Source organism: Macrobrachium nipponense, chromosome 1 (assembly GCF_015104395.2).
Source record: "Macrobrachium nipponense isolate FS-2020 chromosome 1, ASM1510439v2, whole genome shotgun sequence".
NCBI classification, from domain to species: Eukaryota; Metazoa; Arthropoda; class Malacostraca; order Decapoda; family Palaemonidae; genus Macrobrachium; species Macrobrachium nipponense.
Window position 1 is genome coordinate 28,724,748 of NC_087200.1, and position 23,108 is coordinate 28,747,855.

Genomic DNA, 23,108 nt, shown 5'->3' on the forward strand with positions numbered 1-23,108 from the left:
TAAAGGTAATAAAACCATTTTACCATATATATTATTGGCATATCTTCATAACAAATAGCCAACTTGAGGAATAATTCGAAATCAAAGAAAGAGACTTTTATCTATGCGATCCCAGCTAAGAAAATGTAAACGTCGAGTTGGCGGTTGCGCTGATACCAACTTTTATCTTTTGGTAACCTTTTAAGAAATTTCAATGGTAGTGTAATTACAGTAGTAATAACATTTATAATAACATAATATTCATCCTTCACTAAAGGTTTCTCATACATATCACAAGATTGATCACATGTACCACCATCTTAGGGATTCCAGTCTGGTTCTGGCAAGTCGACTTCGGCTTTGTTGTCGATACACAAATCATCTTCGGTACCGATCATGGCAGTTTTAAAATTATTTCATGACACTATACTTTCACGTTCACCCTGTGCTTTTATGCCAAACGCAGCAAACATTAAGTGAGGCAGCACGCAAAGCTATTTGTAATTTAAAATTGTATCAGTTTCGAACAATTCAGGCATATGAACGAAGATTGTGTATGATAATCATCGTTCATTATTTAGCGGTTGTTTGAGAATGGTGATGAAACGTAAACAAAACAATGGTTTCCCTTTACCGCAACCTTCTGTATGAAAAACATATATAGACTCGGTTTTGTTAAACCCAAGTTTGATCATTTACGAAAGGAATGTATGTATCTCTGAATTAAGTTCCATGCAGCAACGAAAGCCAATGGTGATATCGGTGAAACGCGATCAGCTGAGACTGTAACAAACCTAGAATGCAAATGGTGCATCATTGCTTTGTTCTTATGATGTAATACGTACAATAATACATGTAATATGATTACAATAAAACATGTTTTATCTAAATTATCATTATTATCAATACAACCATTATTCGACTTTTGCTCTCTCTCTCTCTCTCTCTCTCTCTCTCTCTCTCTCTCTCTCTCATATCGATTGTATTACTAATGATACTCCTCCTCCCTCCACTACAAAATTCTGGTTTTTAGATTTTCGGAATGAAGCAATTATTGTAAACATGTATTGGTATAAACAACCGACTGGGAAACAACTGATTACTGGTGTCATTTACCGTAACTATCGAGCATTTATTAAGAGCTCCGTTAAAATGGTTAAACTCTGCCGATTCTCAGTGGTGGCTTCCATAAGTAAAAATAAAATACATTTTGTCCATCTCTCATGCAGTGGAGATCTCAAGAAAGAATACTAGTAAATTAAAGCTGCAGGTTATAGCCGAGGCTGAATAAAACGAATAACGGCCGGGTGGCAGTGATGTTTGGAACTGGAGAAATCACACCTACTTAATGCTTATACAATGAAGATATTGATAATACTCAAATCAGCCAAGATTTTGAGAATGTAAACAATATAATATGCAAATGATGTACATGATGATGTTTATATTCTGTAATACAGTAACGGCATGATAATAGTAACACCGTTATTGGATACAACAAGCAAAACAACCGTTATTTAAGTCATCATTATTAATATAGTTGTACTGTTTAATTTTTGCAAATCACTTTCTCCAAAAAATGTTTCAATTTATAACTTAGAAGTCATCTTATACTACTACAGATTCAAGATAAATTCAAGAAAATTTGCCATGATTCTTGGCCTCGTCTTATCGAAACGTCGTCTTATGCGCGGAAATATACGGTAAGTGTTATTTTTAAACCCATCAAGGATCAGCACTAAGCCCTTGGCTCCTTATCACAGAAATGGAAAAAGCTACAAAGGAGTGAATTACCAAGGAGGTTCCTAGGAACACTTTTATGCAAATGGCACAGTATTAACAGCAAAATCTGAGCAAGAGATGGTGGTATTCCACAAAAATGAAAAGAAAGGGGAGAGGACTAAAAACCAATGTAAGCACAGATATAATATGTTGACTGAGAAGGAAGCAAAGGCAAAAGTACAATAAGGAAAGTAACTACAGTGGTCCCCCCTATTCGTGGGAGATGTGTACCAGACCCCAGCGAATAGTTAAGAATCCGTGAATAGTTGGAACCCCTATGAAAACGCTGAAAACGGCCTATTTTGGTAGGTACAACTCAAGAAAAACCCACTAAAAATTTTTATACAGTAATACCCCGAACTTACGTGAGGTTAGGTTCCAGACACCCTTGCGCAAGGGGAAGTCTTGCGTAAATTTGGCATGGTCTCTGAAATTGCTAATAACTTCTAGTGTTTGAACAATAAAGATGACCCTAATCATGCTCCCTAAGTATTAGGCTAACTTTTAAATGAAATTGAAGTTACTGTCATTTGATTTAAAAGTTAGTTTAATACATTGCCCTTAAAAAAGGAATAACTGGTTGGCATAAAAATAGTTACATTAACTACTATGTACATACGTACCCATTTTCGTACGTATACTAAAGTTACCCCTAATTCATGGGATGCCATTTTCTTTTTCTGTCTGAGTAAAAGTTTTCTTTGGATCACTAAGTAAACTGCATAAGTCCGTCAAAACGAAGTCACACAATTAAATAAAATAAAGAAGACATGTATGTACTAAAGTAATGTTTGCAGAGGGAGAAGGTACAATTAAATGAATTTAAAATCATGAACTAGTGTGAGTGCTAACTACGAATGAGAGAGAGAGAAATACAATAAGTATGTCATGCAGGTAAAACACTGGAGGGGTAACATCTTTGAAAAGTGTGAATGGGATCACATCTTCTGAAAGTACATCAACTGTATGTGCTGTAATTACGTAACATATTACATACAGTAATTTTCATTTTTCCATTTTCTTTTTCTGTCAGAGTAAAAGTTTTCTTTGCATCACTAAGCTAACTTCATAAAACTACGAGAGAGAGAGAGAGAGAGAGAGAGAGAGAGAGAGAGAGAGAGAGAGAGAGAGAGAGAGAGAGAGAGAGAGAGAGAGAGAGAAATACATACGTCATGTGGGTAAAACTCTGGAGAGGTATCATCTTTAAAAAGTGTGAATGGGATCACATCTTCTGAAAGTACATTAACTGTATGTGCTGTAATTACGTAACACAGTACATACAGATTGTACAAGCACTTTTCTCCAAGGTTAAGAAAGTAATTATCACAGAACAACTCTGATGTTTTACTAGTAGATCATCGAGTTCTTATATAGTGACTAACTGAATTACCTGTTGCCTTTGTATTATTTTCAAAAATATAAATAGCATGCACAAAATCTCTGTACTGGTTTTACACTTGAAAGCATGAAAACTTATACTAATTGTGGTATATTAGTATGTACTTCAGAAATTAAACAAAGTTTCTGAAGGGATATCATCTTTGAAAAGTGCAATAACTTTGTGAGTGGGTATCACATCTTATAAAAGTACATATATGCACTAACTGCATATTTATGCATGTAGATAAATTAAAATAATGCATTTTTAATAAATATCTTATACAGAAAAGCTTTAAAATTTAAAAATTTGCATAATAAATTAAACATAAACACTTTCGAAGGATTTTGCAGTGCTTCTGGAGGGTTCGGAAATGTTTACGCTATTATGAAGAACTCGTGTATGATAATTAGTTAAGTTCCAATGAAAAGTTCATACTATATTGGGAATTCACGCAAACCGAATCGTGTAAGTTTGGGGTATTAGTGTACCTGGTTTTTTAATAGTTTTATCACCAAAAGTGCATTTTAAGATGAAATTGATAAAAAAAAAACCCAAGGAATTTCTAGAAATTTCTCACAGAAAAATACTGCGAATAGGCGAATTTCCCATGAATAATGGGTAGATATGGTCCAGAGAGAAATCCGCAAATGTGTGTCCGCGAATCCGGAGAAAGAGAATACCGGGGGCCCAATGTATATGGTTATTGTGGGGAAGGTGTGGGGATAAAATCAGTACAGGTACTCCTCGTGTAACGACGGGGTTCCGTTCCAGTGACCACATCGTTAAATAAATTCGTCGTTAATCGTGTTATTCTCTTTATTTCGACTAATAAGCAGTAATTTTCACTCATATATTATACACAGAACTAGTTTCTGACATAAACTACTAGTACTACTACTTGGCAAAGTTCTGAGTTCTGACAATGCTTCTTATCATTTTATTACTCATATATTTTAACTGCATCACTTTATAACTTCGTAATGTATAATTTTCTTTAAAATAGCGTACTTTATTTAAAACATTTAGCCTACATTTCCGAGTAAGTCCATACAATACTAAGTCAATACAGGGCTTAACTTTTCTCAGAATCTGCACATTATTTGGCAATGACTTTCATATTCTAAATTTGGTATTTCTTCGTTATTTATTTTTATTGTAGAGGGTAGTGAGATGAAAAAAAATAATGAATGAATTTTGGCAATCACAGGGCATTTGAATGTCGCCGTCAAAACGTAAACAAAGCACAATGCCATCTATTGAGGAAAGTGAACACTAAACTATTCGCTAATGGAATAAGCATTTTCTAGCATTGATAAAGATTTACACTTGCACTTCTTACCTCTAGTATCATCTGATCTTATAGGTGAGATATCGAATACGTATGTAAATACAGTTGTATAAAAAATTATCAATCTGTATTACATGCAAGTCTTTCAAGCATACTACGAGTAAGGAATTCGTGCATGCAAAATGTCTCATTGTTTTTATTAAAAGGTATGACTTGGTAGAGACTTCTCAAGTGGAATATTTAAAAAAAAAAAAATTTGGTTATTATAAAAAACATAATTGACTTCACACATTTTCTTTTCAGTACTAAGAATTCACACAATTTCTTGTCATTACTAAGAATTTGCACATTTTCTTTTCATTACTAAGAATTATTCTCACTAAAACATATGAGATGGCCTAATTTTTTGCTGTCTTGAAGTTGTAAGCAAACATGGCTCCACCTGTTCGCAGTGCAACGAACTAATGGCTGCTGAATCAAGCCAACCAGTGGAATTCCCAGACCATAGAATGCCTACTGTATGAGTTTCAACTGTGTAACTTTTCTTTACAAAGTATATTAAAGCCTTATTTATTGTTTTAGCCATAAATTTCAAGGTTTTGAAAACCTAGGCTAGGCTAGATTATTGGGATTGAATAGCCTTTCTCTTGGCCACATTGGCAATATCTCTATTTTCATTTTATGGTTTTTTTCTCTCTCTCTCTCTTCGTGTTGTCATTGTAACTCCGAGTTGTCGTAAAATGAGTAATACATTGTTAAATGAGGAGTACCTGTACTTATACTGAATTTCAGATGGTGTCAAAAAGGCACTTGGGATTACACATTATGCAAGTAAGATTTTTGATGAGGAAAGGAGAAATGTTTTGAAGAATAGGCAGGTCTTGGAAGAGGGAAAAAATTTCTGTAACCTTGGGAACACACTGGAGAAGAAAAGCAAATATTTTAAAAAGCTGTGACCATGGAGATTTTGAAAGAATGAGATTATAGAATATTAAGATTTATGGATGGATAACAGCCAAAAGAATGTACCACAAATGAAGAACTGGAAGAGATGTGGAGCCCAGAGGCTGAGGTCTCCAAGACTGTGATGGTTTTCACATCTTATGAAGGAATGAGGAACATTTCCTCAAAGATGCAGTAGATATGTATGTAGCAGGACACAAGTATGTGGAAGAGGCAAGGAAATCATGGAGAAAGGACAGATGAAGACATGGACCAGACAGTTCAGACAGAATGATAAAAGGACAAAACTAATTTTATATTTAACCTCATATAGTGAAAAGCTAAAACAAAAATGTTGAAGATTACAACAAAAAGTTGACTCATAAATATCAGACAATGATTTTATAATTAAACTGTTATTTAAAAGAATTTTGCATAATGTTCCAGCAAATATAATAAAAACAATACCTCATAACAGGACAGGTAGATCCCACCAAGTCTGAAGTTAATGAAAGAAATCCCTAACACGTTATTTAAGTCCCTCCAAATAACACATTATTCATGTACCTCTAAATAACAGATGTGAGCACTTCAATTTCTATATTCTCAAAATAATGCACTGAGATTGAAGCAGCAAGATCCAACTTAATTAAACTTGAAATTACAGGAAATTAAGGAAAATGTTCTCAAAAGGAATAAAAATAAGATTTCTGGAGATTAAACATTTATCTATATATAAAAGCCTAATACAAAAGGAGATCTGAAGGTCACTAATGTAAAGCCAAAGGTTACGGCATAATATAGATGTGTAAGGGAGATATTTGATTCAACAACAAACACTAGCACTAAACATACCCAAAACAATTATATGTATGAAATGACATGGGATGGCCTAAACTTCCCTGAGAGAGAAAGACAAAATATTATAAAAGTAACAAAATTGAACCAACAGACACATACATCACAAAATTCCGAATACAATAGCAAATTTGTAACTTCAAATTTTGATATCTTGCTTATAATGTGCTTACCTATAACTACGTCCTCTCTTTGCTTATGTTATGACCTTTGAAACTGTGCAGCTAACAGTCTACCCATTCACTCTAAACTTTGCTTAACTACAAACCCATAAGTATTTATAATATAGCCCATTTAATGTATTGCACAAACTCCCAGGCACATTAATCTCCACTTTAACAGAATCCACCTACAGCAGGTAGCTTTGCACAAAGTCTCCCAGTTCACCTGTGAGTAGCTGTTTCATATCCTGTGTCTGCCGACTGGTTTACAGGTCAATTAATAGACATTGTGACAATTAACGCAGTTACAATGACAAACCAGAAAAACCATGATGGCAAAATCAAAGACTGCATCAAACCAATTGTTTTTTATAGCTGTAATCCAATTTGCCACAGGAAATTTCAGAATCATAAGCACATGCGCTGACCTACTGGAAACAGCAGGTCTTTCCTACAAAGGTTAGTGTGCGCCTGGGAATTTGTGTAGATACATGAATAACCTACATAAAGGTAATGAGGTTTGCACCACAAAAAATGTACTAATAAAAAATTATGATTTCACCAGTGTCCCACCTGGCCTTTGAAAGATGTGTTAAATCAGCCCAAACCTTAAAACCTACATTTGCAAAACATCTGACTTACAGTCAAAAGAATCACTTGTAGAGTATGTCTAAGGTAATAAATCATTTTAATACCTTCCTTCCACAATACTAAATATACTACTAGATAAATAAAACACTGTCAAGGTCACATTCTTATTAACTCATTTTCAGTGATTTTAAACATTAGTCCTCTTCAAATAAAAAGTCATGAAGCTTACATACCTCTATTGAGTAAAAAATAAATACCATTGTAATATTCATGGCAAGATTTTTGCCTCTTTACTGTAATATCATAATGAAGGCTCAACACAATGTACAAATAAAATGACACAGCAAGACATTCACTCAAACAGTATAAAAAATACATGGCAACTCAAGTTCATTAATATAACTGTGAACTGTTAGTAGTAAGTATATGCAATAACCAATTACATTTCCTGGTCAAAGTACAAGATTCTTTAGCTCACAACAGAGCATTAATAAATCTGCAATCTGATATGATATACTCCACAAATGCAAGTCTGAAGCAGTGTACCATGTAAGAACTCTCATATAATTTGACAGCTCATGTACTATATATAGATATATATATATATATATATATATATATATATATATATATATATATATATATATATATATATATATATATATATATATAAAGTTTTGTTTAATGGGCATCCCTGTTACTTGAATAATACCTTTCTTACAGGTCTAAGTGCAGCGACCAATTATCAATTTCTAGTTATAAAAAGGGAAGGTGAAACACCCTACCTAGTATACCTTTCACTTTACGCTCTCAGTAATAGAAGTGCAAATTAATTAAAATATCAAGTAAATAATGCTAGATTAAAAAATGAAAATCAGGATATTAAGGAAAGATATGAAAAAACTTACATGAAATAAAATTATAAAATCAGAAGAAAAAGTATGGGATAATAAGATAACCATATAAAATAAAGTAAAATCAACTTATTAAAAAGTATAAATGCTGGCAAAGCTACTCTGTATAGGATGAACACTTGAAAGAGTGAAAGAATGATGCATCGAGCATGAAAACTGCTAAACCAAGTTATGTATGTTCATTTTACCAAATCAATCAAATTGCGAGAGAGGAGACTGACTACCTTGGAAGTTTTACTACAACACCCACCTCTCTTATAATCACAATTAAGAAAGTACTTATTGTCTTAGCCTGATTTAAATCTAGTCACTTCATAAAAAGACAGTCACTGCCAGTGTGATATGTTATATTACAAAGAAAAACAAAATCAACAAAAATGGCTTCTTTTGGAACTCTGGAAGGCTGTGGCCACAACTACCTCCTTTATGTTTATATCTTATGGATGTGAATAAATCATATAAAATTCTCATCAAAAGACAATATTTGAAACATAATCCAAACATAAATCAAGAAGTCACTGCACATTCATTACTGAATCTATGAAGAGGCTGGGTGTGGATTAACTGGCAAGGAATGAGATGAGAAAGAAAAGCATTAATATTCTACATCTCATATTCTGGGCTGAGAATGACCGGGAGATTGTTTTATATAACTAACCATACTAAAAACAAAACAAAAATCTTGGACAAAATGCAGTGAAGTGTCTTGATAAAAGTAGACATTAAAGGAGTTCTTCTGTTGGATACCTATTATGTTTATTATGGCACTCACTCCATAAGGGAACATCAGAGTGACCTGCTTAACTACTGTTGTCTCACATGGAAGTCTCTGGTAATATGCACACAAACATAACTTAGGCAAAACATAAGAGATCAGCTAAAACAAAATCAAGCACAGACCTTATGTACTGAAACACGGAAAGGTAAATGAATGAACATAAATCCATTTAATACAAGGCATGCAAAAATTCTTTGAAGAGATGTCCAAAAGAATTGAATTACAGCTGCTGACATGGGGAGTGATTCCCTTAAATCAAATAACTACTGCTTAGCTTTTTTATAACTACTGATTTGATAACTGGTCTCTACATATAGAATGGCAATAAAGGCATATGTGAAATAAAATGCTTGTGTCATTTGAATATACCTAAATTTATTTGGATAACATATGTTCCTCCCCTTGTACTCGAGGGACAATTTCAAACTAGTAATGTTGGAGATATATCAGATTACATGATCTCTTCCTACAGAAATTGTTACTGCAATGTTCTATGATATCAATGGATTACCTCAAAACCCAAAATCTTTACTTCACTAATAAATCCCAACTTCACATCTACAGATATGATCTTTGAGGAAAAACTTTTGTCCATTTATTTTTTTAACTTATGGCACTTATGGCACCTCTAAACATTATAAAATCCTTTAATATTTAATTATTCAACCTAAAAATTAAGAGCTTAGAAAAATGCACACTGAAACCTAGAATAAGTTAGCACTCTTGAAGCTACAGCATGAGAAACATTACAATGAAACAACCACTAAAATAAACAATGAATTAAATGAATTCCCTTCAGTTCTTTTATCTGTATTTATTTCATGTACTAATGCTAAATTAGTTGCTATGCTGGCTGTCTTTCCTATTTTGGAAATATCCAATTAATGTTAGGCAAACATAATACTCAAACAAAACCTTGAAATTCTGAGCACACTTAGTATATTTGTGCAGCATTGAACCCAAACCAACTTTTTCATGAAGATGCACTGACAGTCGTGATATATATATCTGAGAACTATCAATAATCACTATACTAAGTACGTAATACCATACATCACAGTAGATGACTTTTGTAATCCATTAGTTTGAAAGTTTTACAATATTTATTCTCTATAACTTAAGCCTTGCATAATACTATCAACAAGACTAAAATTCCCTTTATGGCTGTGTTAATCATCCTATTCTAAAATTCTTAGCAATTTTTTCCCTACGTGCTAAGTCAACAAATTAGAAAATCACTAGGAAAACTAAAGTTACTTAAAATTCTTGAAGATAAGTTTATTTCAATTTCCAAATAGTCTTCTCACTACCCTTAGCAAAGTTACAGGACAAAATTCTCAAATTTCCTATTATTACCATTCAATAAATACAAACCTATTTTATATGACATGTAAAGGGATATGGGATGGCATAGATAATTTTGCAATTTGATATAATATAAACTCCACAAGATAAGTCTGAAGGCAGTGTACTGTGATTTAATAGCTCAAGTACTACAAAATGGGCACTTACTCTTAGAACTTACTGAGTTTGAGATACTGAGTTTGAGATCCACATTATCATGACATAGTTAATCAATAATGGACTTCACACATTTTTCTTCTTGTAGTCCTGTGTCTTGTTACAATAAATAAGATATACTATATAAAATAAATCAAAAGTGTCTACTTTATTATTTACCACAATATAAGCTTCTGCTTTTAAAGGCATGAATTCTCCCCCTGAATGCTGAATATGTGAAAGGATATGTATATCACTATACTTAATGTCAGACCAAATGTCCTATGCTGCTTTTTCCTTCACATACATAAAATACCTGATAATTACTTCAATAATCAATCATTAAACTTCATTTGTTATGAAACTTTCATATTCACCGACATAGCAACCAAGATTAACATTTTATAATGATGAGACCAGACCATTTGGCTACCTAGTTATCACATAAACAAGAAGGAAAATTATCACTTACTGGAGTAAAAACTACTGAATTTTTGTACTTACGTTGAGACACTGTCGGAGGGATTGGAACTGACGGACGGAGGATCACCCATATTGCTGTCATGCATTGGGTACATCGGTTGTGGTGTGTTGGGATAAGAATCCATTGACCCTCCAGCCACTGACCATCTGCACAGAAATAATTCAAGCGATCCTCATCATGAATGATATAGTATCCAAAAGTGATGAATGATATACTAGACATAAACTTACATAACTAATAATTTCCTAATTAAAAATCTATACAAGACTCATTTCATGACAAAGCCATTAACTTCACTTTGCCTACTTGTGCATCTGTGTGAATCCCAACACTTCCACTCAGTTAATAACAATAATAATAATAAAACAAAAGAATAACAGTTCTCCCTTTTCAACAATTCTGCATTGCCTTAATTTCCTTTAACTTTCTAGTATACAGAGCAAAACTTACAACTTTTGTCATATCTTTCAGCTATTCAAATAAGTTTTGATTTGTCAAATGATAATTTCCTTCCCCAAGTGTGTTTCATCAAATGCATAGTTTTGTTGTTCATACTTTTCATCCTCTTTTACCCTAATTTTTTTTCTTCTACAGGTAGTAAAACTTACCAATAGTTCAGTAATTAAGTTAAAAGGTATTTTTTTTATACCTTTTGTTATAACAGTTGTTAATATCAGGTATAAACTCATCCCTTCTGTATGCTAGTTGTAAGTCCTGGAAATGTTTGACTTATCATCCTTCCTGGAAATTCTTTGACTTATCATCCTATGTTTTAGTTATCTTAGGACTTTTACATACTAGCAGTTTGTTTATAACATGTTTACCCATCATATGAACAAATCCCTTGATTGCACTATCATATGAACAAATCCCTTGATTGCACTATGTCCACATCATGGCCCTTCCCATTCACTTCCAGATTCTCTTGCATCAATACAATTAAATCACCGTCACCAGACACCATTGGGATGTAGTAAAACCTTGCTTACCCAAACTAACTGGGAGACCTTGTCCAGACTTACCAAATGTCCAAATTAATCATTCACTTTACATAGCCTGGCTAACTTCAATCACATTTACTTGAGATATTCAGTGATACTGTACTTCCTTTAGATGTTCTCCTTCCAAATTATCCTTCATGTTTTTAAAATGTCAGGACTCAACCAGACCAAAGATTTAAATTTCTAAGTTTTAAGATCTGCCCCAAATTGATTCATGGTTGGATAAGGGGTGAAAAGTGAAGCAGGGAAAAATTATATATTTCTTATTAATTTGTATATTTCATAGCTTAAAACCTTCAGTCTTAACAATAGGATAAATCTTCTGGTGCCTGCTGGAAACCAGTTAAAAACAATAAAAAATTGTATATGGAATGAATCTGTAGCATCTGACACCTAAAGCAAAGGTCAGCGACCATGCTTGAACCCTATGATAACATTTAGTTTTCCTTCAACGGCCTTGGAGAGCAGATGTTCGCTTTTGCTCTCCTCCTCCCAAGACAGTTTGTTTTCGCTAAGCCCATGATTCCTTTCCTGGTTTCGTGTGTGTGTGTGTGTGTGTGTTTTCGTGTGTTTTCTGGTTCACTATGGATTCCTCCACCAGATCTAAGGAGTCGCATGAGTGTCAACCCATGTGTCCTGGCCTTCCAGGATTCCCGTGCTCACATTTCCTAGCTTCCACTTTGACTGAACCCCACTCAACTTGCAGTAGGTGTCATTCTAATTTTTGTAATATAACCAATCCATGCCGTGTTTTGTTCCTGGCCTTTTGTGCAATGAAAGATCTTCTACAAGAAGGAGCATTGTAGGAAGGAGATGCTACCTTCTTGGGAAGGATTCCCTCCTCCTCAAGACAGCCTCGTGATTCCTTTCCTGCTTTCTTGTTTTTGGGTGTGCGTGCGTGTGTGTGTTCTATGGTTCATTATGGATTCCTCCATTGGATCTAAGAAGTTGCTTGAGTATCAACGCATGTGTCCTGGCCTTCCAGGATTCCTGTGCTCACATTTCCTAGCTTCCACTTTGACTGAACCCCATTCAACTTGCAGTAAGTGTCGTTCTAATTTTTGCAATATAACCAATCCATGCCTGAATATCGCTCCTGGCCTTTTGTGCAGTGGATGAACATCTATAAGAAGAAGGAGGATCGTAAGAAGTCGACATGTCCATCTTGGGAAGGATTCCCTCCTCCTCAAGGGGATGCTTCTGCTTTGCCTTCTTCCAAACTTATTCCTTCTGCTACCTCATTCATTGATGCCTAGTCGTCTTCCTTTTCTTCCATTGTTTTGTCTTTGGAAGATTCTTTTTCTTTCGCCCAACACCACCCCTCTCCTCCAGCAAGTGTTAGCGAACTTTAAGAAGCTGTACACGAAACATCTTTTCAAGAGATGCTTCGACATCACCGATACCACAAACCTCACCTTGCGTCAATTTTGGAAGGAGCATTTCGACATTGTCATTCGCATCCGACTCATCGACCAAGATTGGCAGGAGGTTTCAAGGCGAACCTTGAATTCCTCATGGAGGAAACTCTGGCCTGATGCCGTATCCGCCAGAGACTTCGAGGGATTCGACGTGGGCGAAGCTGGTGCTGCAGAGTCAGAAACAGTTGACGATCCCGAAACTGTTTCCCAACCAGATCTTGACGAGATCGTTGCACTCGGCAAGTCCATGGGGCTGGTCGTCGACGAGGACGACATCAACGACCTTCTCGAGAAGCACCAAGAGGAGCTTACGACGGATGACCTGAAGGAGTTGGAGGCCATGCAACATAACGTCGTTCAAGAGGAGTTCTCTAGCAGCGGCGAGGAAGAGGAGGAGTACTCTATGACAACGGCAGAAATTAAAAATGTTCTAGCCGCTTTTCATAAAGTGCAATCGTTTATAGAAAAAAAAGACACCCCGAAAAGGCTCACACAGGTCGTATGCTTGCGCAGTTCCATGACGTTTGCCTGAGTTGTTCAGGAACATTGTGAAAAGTAGGCAGAAGCAATCTTCCTTGGATCGTTATTTTTTAAAGAGGCCTTTAGCATTAGCAGGAGTAAGCAAAAAGGAAGAACCAAGTGATAAAAAACAGAAAGTTGAAAGCAAAAAGGAAGAACCAAGTGATGAAAAACAGAAAGTTGAAAGCAAAAAGGAAGAACCAAGTGATAAACAGAAAGTTGAAAGTGGTGATGAAGTTGAAATTCTGTAATAAAAAAAAAAGAAAAAAAAAAAAAAAAACCTACGTAAAAAAAGTAAAAAAAAAAAGTTAAAATCAAAAAAAGAAAAAAAAAAAAAATTTTAATTTTAGTTTTTTGTAAAGTTAAGTGTTATAGTTTTGTTAATGTGTTTCGTAGAATGATATTGTTATGATACAATAAAGTTTCATACATACTTACCTGGCAGATATATACGATTGAGGACCCACCCAGCCTCCCCGCAGGAGACAGGTGGAAGAGAGAATCTGATTAGAAAACGGGAATGGTTCCTAGTCCTGCCACCCAGAGCAGGGCGGTAGATCACTTGACCTACCTGTAGCGAGTGCCGCGAAATTTGAATTTCTGTCGGGGATGACGGAGTCGATAGCTAAGTATATATCTGCCAGGTAAGTATGTATGAAACTTTATTGTATCATAACAATATCATTTTCATACATTCAACTTACCTGTCAGATATATACTTAGCTGATTGACACCCTTTGGTGGAGGGCAAGAGACAGCTAACTACTGACTAGACAGGTAAACAACATATGTTGTAGGTATTTATAAACCTTGGTTCCTACCTTATTAGGTGGAAGACTTCGTGGCTACTGCCTAAGAGTCTGCTTCACCTCAAGAGCCTTAGCGAGATAGTGATCTGCGGCCAAGAGTTCTTGTGGGTCTGTCGATGGGGTCTCATCCACTTACTCGGCAGAGCCTAACTGGCATTTGTCAATGGGTGCTAATCCGCTTATATGACAACACGCCTTCTTTAAGGAGCACACAACCGATCCCGATCACCCGATCCTAACACCCGTGTTAGTTCTAAGATTGCCAAGAGCCATCCCTGGACTCTTAGCAAACAACCAAAAACTCGATAATCAGACATACAAAAGTAGAAAAAAAAAATGTTGTACCCCTCTAAAAGTCAGTTGCCACTCGATCTCCTAGTGAAGAGAAATGAAGGCCGCCTGTGCGACATCTTACACTTCCATGCACAGGAAATCCAAGAACGCATCAGACAAGAGGGTTACGTACACTTATTTAAGGATTGGTGCTCGCTCCAGTACCCAGAACCGTCTGTGCTGACACAAACGGACCTAGAGAATAACATTTCTCATACGTAACGCGCACATCCTTTAAGTAATGAGATGCAAACACTGAGTTGCATCTCCAATAAGTTGCATCCAAAATATTCTTGAGAGACATATTTCTTTGGAACGCAATAGACGTCACCATTGCCCTTACTTCATGAGCTCTTACTCTTAATAGATTAAATGAGTCATCTGGGCAGTTCTTATGAGCCTCGGTAATGACACTTCTTACAAAGAAGGCTAAGGCATTCTTAGACATCGGTCTTTTGGGGTCCTTTACTGAGCACCATAGACCGTGTTGCGAACCCTCCAACTGCTTCTTTCTGTCCAGATAGAATTTAAGTGCTCTAACTGGGCAGAGGGATCTCTCTGCCTCTCTGCCTACCAGACTAGTAAGTCCTTTAACCTCGAAGCTCCTGGGCCAGGGATTCGAGGGATTCTCATTCTTAGCAAGAAAGAGAGTCTGGAATGAACAAATCCCAGAGTCTCCCTTGAAACCAACTCGTGACTCAAGGGCGTGCAACTCACTGACTCTTTTTGCCGTAGCGAGAGACAGTAGAAACAGACACTTCCTTGTGATATCTCGAAAGGAAGCCGTGTGCAGTGGTTCGAACCTCTTGGAGGACAGAAATTTCAGGACCACATCCATGTTCCAGCTTGGAACTCTGGGTTCTATTGACTTTGATGTTTCGAAGGAACGAATGAGATCGTGTAAATCCTTATCATTTATCAAATCTAATCCTCTGATTCTGAATACTGCCGAAAGGATGCTCCTGTACCCCTTAATAGTCGGTACAGAGAGATGCGATTTTTCCCTCAGGAAAAGAAGGAAATCCGCAATTTCGGTCACAGAGGTATTAGAGGAGGACAGTTTCTTCGACCTACACCAACTTCTGAACACCTCCCACTTCGATTGGTACACTCGCAAAGTAGATGATCTGCGGGCTCTGGCAATTGCGCTTGCTGCCTTGCGAGAAAACCCTCTCGCTCTGACAAGTCTTTCGATAGTCGAAAGGCAGTCAGAGCAAGAGCGGGTAGGTTTTGATGGTACCTCTCGAAGTGGGGTTGTTTGAGCAGATCTATCCTGTTTGGAAGAGATATGGGGAAGTCCACTGTCCACTCCATTACCTCTGTGAACCAAATTCGGGATGGCCAATATGGGGCTATCAGTCATTTTTGTTCCCTTTGAGGCCACGAACTTTCTGACTACTTCCCCCAGTATCTTGAATGGGGGAAAAGCGTACACGTCTAGCCCTGACCAGTCCAGGAGAAAGGCGTCTATTGTATAAGCCCTGGGATCTTCTACCAGAGCGCAAAATGTGTCCATCCTTTTGGAGAGGAACGTGGCGAAAACAGATCTATTTGAGGCTTCCCCCAAAGATACCAGAGGCTCTGACAGACTTCCGAGTGGAGGGTCCATTCTGTAGGAAGGACCTGGAACCTCCTGCTCAGTCTGTCCGCTCTCACGTTCCTCTCCCCTTGGACAAATCTTGTTAGGAGAACTACATTCTTTTGATTCGCCCAAATCAGCAGATCTCTTGCCAGTTCGTATAGGGCGAGAGAGCGAGTTCCTCCTTGTTTTTTCACATAAGCCAGAGCGGTGGTATTGTCGGAGTTTATCTGCACCACTCTGTCTCTGACTATGTGTTCGAAGCTCTTTAGCGCAAAGTGAATTGCTAAGAGCTCCTTGCAATTTATGTGCCATGACACCTGTTCTTCCGACCAGGTGCCTGACACTTCTTTGGATCCTAAGGTTGCACCCCAACCTGTCTCTGACGCATCTGAGAACAATGTCAGGTTTGGGTTCCGTACTTCCAGGGATACTCCTTTGTTCTCTTCTAAGGGGGTTAACCACCACTTTAATTGATATTTACTTCTGTTGAGATTGGAAAAGTGTCCGAGAGCTATCCTGTCTTCCAATTCCAACTCCTTCTCAGGAAGAACTGAAGCGGACGGAGATGCAGTCTTCCTAGAGGAAAGAACAGTTCGAGCGAGGAAAGGGTCCCCAAAAGGCTCAACCATTCCCTCTCTGAACTGCGCTCCTTCCCTAAGAAGCTGGATACTGTGGTGCAACCTTTCTTTATTCTCTCTTGAGAAGGAAATACTCGAAAACCACGAGAATCCATCTGAATCCCCAGATAAACCATGTTCTGGCTGGGGACCATCTGAGATTTCTCGAGGTTTACGATCAATCCTAATAATTTTGTCAGTTCCAAAGTCGTTGAAAGATCCTCCAAACACTGCTTTTGAGACCTGGCCCTGATGAGTCAGTCGTCCAGGTATAGGGAGACGTTTATCCCCTTCAAATGAAGGTGTCTTGACACATTTTTCATCAAGTCTGTGAAGACTTGGGGAGCCGTGGACAGGCCGAAACACTGGGCCCTGAACTGATAGATCCTTCCCTCGAACATGAAACGAAGGTACTTCCTCGACGAATGATGAATCGGGATGTGGAAATATGCGTCTTGAAGGTCTAGACGTTTCCATGCTGAACTTTTGTTTTTCTACGAATCTGTTCAGCGCACTTACGTCCAGTACTGGTCTCCAACCCCCCGAAGCTTTCGCTACAAGAAACAAGCGATTGTAAAACCCCGGGGGAGCTGTGATCCAGTACCAGCTCTATTGCTCTTTTGTCCCACATCTGCTCTACCATTAGACGAAGAGTATCTATCAGTACAGGGTCCCTGTATCTGGCGGACAGTTCCCTCGGTGTTGTTGTCAAGGGAGGGCTGTCCTTGAATGGGATATAATAACCCTTCTTGATGATCGACATCGACCAAGAGTTGGCTCCTATGTTTGCCCAGGCTCCCGCAAAGAATTGCAACCTGGCTCCTACAGGTGTTTGGAGAATCGTTTCCTCATTTTCCCTTCTTAAAGGGACGGAAGGAAGATCTTCCCCTTTTTTCTGTTGTCTTCCTTCTGGCGATCGCTCTAGCCGGAGGGCCTCCTCGAAAGGGCTGCTGCTGAGCTGGACGAGCCCCTTTCTTTTCCTCACTGGCCACAGGTCTATTCTTCCTCGAAGACTGTCAAAGGAGATCTTGAGTGGCCTTCTCAGTTAGTGAATGAGCAATGTCTCTCACCAACTGAGAAGGGAATAAATGTTCTGAGAGAGGCTCGAACAACAAAGCGGACCTCTGCGAAGGAGAGACAGCCTTAGTGAGGAAAGCACGGTAAACCGCCCTCTTCTTCAGCATTCCCGCGCCAAAGAGGGAGCAGACTTCCGCCGATCCATCTTGAACAGCCTTATCGATACATGTCAAGATACTATGCAAGGCTTCGGGGTTTAGATGTTCCTTTTCCTGGGACTTCTTAGCCAGAACCCCAAGGGACCAATCCAAGAAGTTAAATACTTCTAAGGTGTGGAAAAGTCCCTTGAGGAGGTGGTCCATCTCCGAAAGACCCCATGTTGCTCTGGCCGAGTTCAAGGCGTATCTCCTCGAGGAGTCTACAAGACTCGAGAAGTCTGATTCGGCTGAAATGGGCAGAGACAATCCCATATTCTCTCCCGTTTCATACCATATGCCTCTTCTACCCGTTAGTTTGGCAGGAGGCATACAAAATACTGTCCTTCCTAACTCCTTTTTCGTCTTGATCCAGGAGTCAAGCGATTGAAGGGCCCTCTTCATGGATATGGCCAGCTTCATTTTCAGGAAGGAGGAAGATTTGTGCGCTTTCGTGCTCGAAAAGAGCAAGCATGGAGAAGGAGGAGCAGCTGGAGTCAACGAATCTCCATACTCTTCTAAAAGGAGAGAAGAAAGAACTTTATAATTTGAAAGCCCTTCTTCATTAGTAACCTCGTCTTCCGAAATGTCCTCTAAGTTAAGAGGCTCGGAAGGAGAAGGCTCCCTTCTTTCGTCTGTCTCCTCCCTTGATTTCTTCCTCTCCGAAGAAGAAGTACTTCTAACAGGAGAGGGACTAAGAGTTATTCTCTCTCTACGCCTATCCTCAGGAGAGTCATGAATAGTTTTAGTTTGGTGCCTGGAGGACTCCTGGCGGTTGTCAGGCTCTTCTTGTAGAGAATGCGCCTGGCGCTTAGCAGGAGTATCGTGCTCGGAATACTCCTGGCGCCTGGCAGGCGCATCACGTTCCGAATACTCCTGGCGCCTGGTAGGCGCATCGCGTTCCGAAAACTCCTGGCGCCTGGGAGGAGTATCGAGCTCGGAATACTCCTGGTGCTTGGCAGGCGCCTCGCGCTTGGCAGGAGCATCGCATTCCGAATACTCCTGGATCTTGGCAGGCGCATCGTGCTCCGAGTACTCCTGGATCCTGGTAGGCACATTGCGCTTGGCAGGCGCATTGCACTTAGCAGGCGCTTCGCTCCTATCAGGCGCTTCATCTCCTCTAGTTGGATCTCGGCGCTTGGTTGGCGTTCTAGGTCTTGAACGATCTAAAGAATAATCAGACTCTTTGCACCTACTTGGCGCCTGGCTCCTAGCTGGCGCCAGACGCTTGGCAGGAGTTACTTCCTTTTCCACTTCTCGCCTGTCTAACGCTCCGCTCCCCCCAGAGATGGCCGCCTGTGCGACAACTCCCCTGGAAGGCTCGTTGCGCCTGACAGGAGATCGGTATCTGGATCTTTTTACAGGAAGCCTATCGTCCTTCTTACGAGTAGGCTCCTTGGAAAGTACTCCTACCAAAGACGCTAATTGCTCCTGCATATTTAACAAAATTTTCCTGGTAGAGGACTCCTCCTCATTCGAAGCAGGAGAGGGAGATCTGGAAGGCGCTCGAGGTTCTCTTACCGTCCAAGGATCTAACTCCTTCCTAGCCTTCTTTATAACCGAAGGCGCATCTTCTTCAGAGAAGCGCTCGGGGCTAGAATTGAATTCAGGTTCTTTCCAATTCCTCTTCAGCGGACGGGAAAGCTTAGACTCATTCCATCCTCTTCTCGGAGAAGGCGAACTAGAAGACGAAAAGCACTCTCCTAGGTAGCTTTTCTTATAGCGGTCCCTGGCAGTCTGAGACGTAACAGATTCTGCCGAAGGGACGCCTGATCGTTGGGGATTCTCCACGACCTCCGTAAGGCTTTCGACTTTCCTTCTCCTCTGGGCCAGGGAGCTTGGAAGAGGTCTAGACCTGGGAGCGTCGCAGAGACGACCAGACGCCCCCTCCACTACACTGGGGACACTTATATCACTTGAAAATTCACATTCACTTTGCTTACCTTCCAATGCTGCCATTTTTTCCTGCATTTTTTGAAGGGAAGCTCTGAGTTCTGCAATTTCCGAAGCAGAATCAGAGGGATTAGCAACCTGTGATCAGGCTGATACAGAATGAGAATAATTAAAAGAAGAAGCTACAGAACTAGATAGAAGTTCACGAGATCTAGATTCCCTGCGGCTTTTGTAAACCGCCTTCCTCTCTCTATCTTTCTCTAACTTCTTCAAGTAAGAAGTTAGATTCTTCCATTCCTGAGCACTCAGTCTTTCGCACTCGTTACATGTATTCTCAATCGAACACTCAACTATTCTACATCCACTGCATGCAGTGTGAGGATCTACTGAAACCTTCGGAATCCTCACCTTACAGCCCTCATTCACACACACTCTGAAACTAACACTAGAGTCAGACATATTCAAGAAAAATCCAAAGCCAAGTCCAAAAACAATTCCACGATAGCGAATGCCAAACAACGATCCAAGTACGTCACCAAAAATCAGTCGAAAGATGATCAAAAGCGTTGAAAAAAGAATTCCAGTCAGGAGGTAGTAACAACAATGTTGACACCACCAGCGACAGGGAGAATCTGATTAGAAAACGGGAATGGTTCCTAGTCCTGCCACCCAGAGCCGGGCGGTAGATCACCTGACCTACCTGTAGCGAGTGCCGCGAAATTTGAATTTCTGTCGGGGACGACAGAGTCGATAGCTAAGTATATATCTGACAGGTAAGTTGAATGTATGAAATTTTAGTTTATGTATGTTTTCCTTATATTTTTTAATGTGTTTTCGTAAAGTTAAGTGTACGTACGTGTACGCCGTTTGTCATCCTCCTCTTCTACCGCCACTTTCAGAGATAGCCTCACTCGAAAGGTAAGCTTCCACATTTTACGTACAGTATTTCTTGTATACCATGTACACTAATACACTTTATTTACAAGTTAATTTGCATTTCGTTATTAAGTTAGGTATTGAATGGTCCAAATTGTTGTAGTATTTCATTGTTTATAGGTCAATTTAGCTTTATTATGAAATTTACTGGGGTGTTTTTGGAGGGCTTGGAACGGATTAGCCATTTAACATGTAAAATGTGGTCCAAGATACGAAAACCTCATGATACGAAGGCGCCTCGGAACGGATTAATTTCGTATCTCGAGGTACTACTGTATATTATTATAAGTACTACTTATTATGAATTAAGTAATCTATTATTTATTTATTGAAAACAGAGAGAGAGAGAGAGAGAGAGAGAGAGAGAGAGAGAGAGAGAGAGAGAGAGACCCGACAAGGGAAGCTCAAATGAAGCCCTAATATCCTTCTTAGCATCCAGTAAAGGTCTTAGAAGACTGAGACTGTGAGAAAGAAGACAGAAATTCTTGGCTCTCTCCCTCCTCCTGCTCCAGCAAAGGAGACCGACGACGTGAAGACGACTTGGTAGGATCCTCATCCTTCTGAAACGGCATTGGAGAAGCTTCCCTAGGAAGCCTGGAATCCTATTCTTTATTGACTGAACTGGAGGCGCTAAACCCTGAAAAACCAGGAACTGAGAGTTCCAGAACACTGACACACAGTGAAACCCGCACTCATTCCTGACTCAAACAGCATACATGCTCGTGTGAGAGAGAGGAACGTGTCCCGGTAAGTGAACGTCCCTGGGAGAAAGACAACATAGCTCTTAGGAAACACCTCCATGGATGTGTAAAATCACTCAAGTAGATCGGAGGAAAGAGCAACATTCTTGGCTGGCCATCACTGAATCAGAGGAAGGCATTGTCGAATCTAGTCACATCCGTGTAAACCTGGAACTAATGACCAAGTCACAATGCCTGTGCTGGAAACACATCCACAAACATCAAGAATCTCTCATGTCCTATAAAGGAAACTGCATCAACTCCGGGTGGGATGTTGTAGAATCTTCATGGCTACTTCCTCTACCCAAGTGTCGGAAAAAACAAGGGAGAAGATACTAGTTCAGGAAAATTTCCGGAGCCAGTATTGGTGACACCGGATACCTCTCCAATGCGAGGGAGAAGATACTAGTTCAGGAAAAATCCTGGAGCTAGTATTGGTGACACCGGTTACCTCTCCAACACGCCAAATTGAGCCAATCGTGCACCTGGAGCTCAAATTGTAGGTTCTTGAAGGGAATGCAGAGGGGCTACCATGATCTGTGCGGAACATGCCACTGACCAACTTCTAGGTGAGAAGCATGGCCAACAATTGTAGAGCTGAAAAGAAACAAATACTAATTTGCCTTCCCCATCATGAAGGGAAGAAACCTCCCATCCTGAGAGAAGGAAAAGAAACATATTTATTTGTAAGAGAAGGAAGTGAGCCTTACGACTCGCCCCCTGCCATGATGGGAAAGAAATGAGATGGAAATCGTGACTGGTCCTAAGCAACAAGTTGGGACCAACGAAATCAGAGAGCTTCCACCATCAAAATTCGTGTCGAGGAAGTGGAGGAAAACTTTTATGTTACACGTCTATGCTAAGTAATATGAATCCTTGCAAATAACCCTTGTCTGTAACACAAACCCATCAAGTCTTGAGCGTCCCTATCCACACAAACCTGAAAGACTAAAACATTACCAAGTTCCCATAAACACATCTCTAGAAGGCGTTAGAGAAATAAGAACAATGATACAAAGGGAGAAAAAACTTCACACTAATGGCATGAGTAAGTAAACATATCATTGAAGAAATAAAACATTGAAATGTCTTAACATACACAAATGTTTCAATATATCCCAAACAATGTATCAAATTGCAAACTTGCTAACAAAGGAACAAGATAGAACTGGCCCCTCTCCCCACTGAAGAGGCAATATTCCCCAAGAGAGACGGGGCAGCATAATGCAAAAAACATAAAACAGCTGATGACGAAGCCATAGGAATAAGCCTGGAAGCACATTTACAGCAAGTTGCATCTGTCCTAGATGAAGCCAGGAAGCATGAACACTGGAACCTTGGAAGGCTGGGAGAAATACATTGATGCTCACAAGACTTTTTAAGCTGGATAG

At 39.1% G+C, this 23,108-nt stretch overlaps 1 protein-coding gene across 12 annotated transcripts in view; it reads right to left on the reverse strand.

Annotated features, from left to right (window-relative positions):
* Positions 1–23,108, reverse strand: part of LOC135219184 (signal transducer and activator of transcription 5B-like) — a 225,397-nt gene that overhangs the window by 58,009 nt on the left and 144,280 nt on the right. For all 12 annotated transcript variants that reach the window (XM_064255728.1, XM_064255730.1, XM_064255727.1 and 9 more), the window contains exon 16: positions 10,679–10,804. In XM_064255728.1, the coding sequence (XP_064111798.1) occupies positions 10,679–10,804 (126 nt within the window). The remainder of the gene's footprint in view (positions 1–10,678; positions 10,805–23,108) is intronic.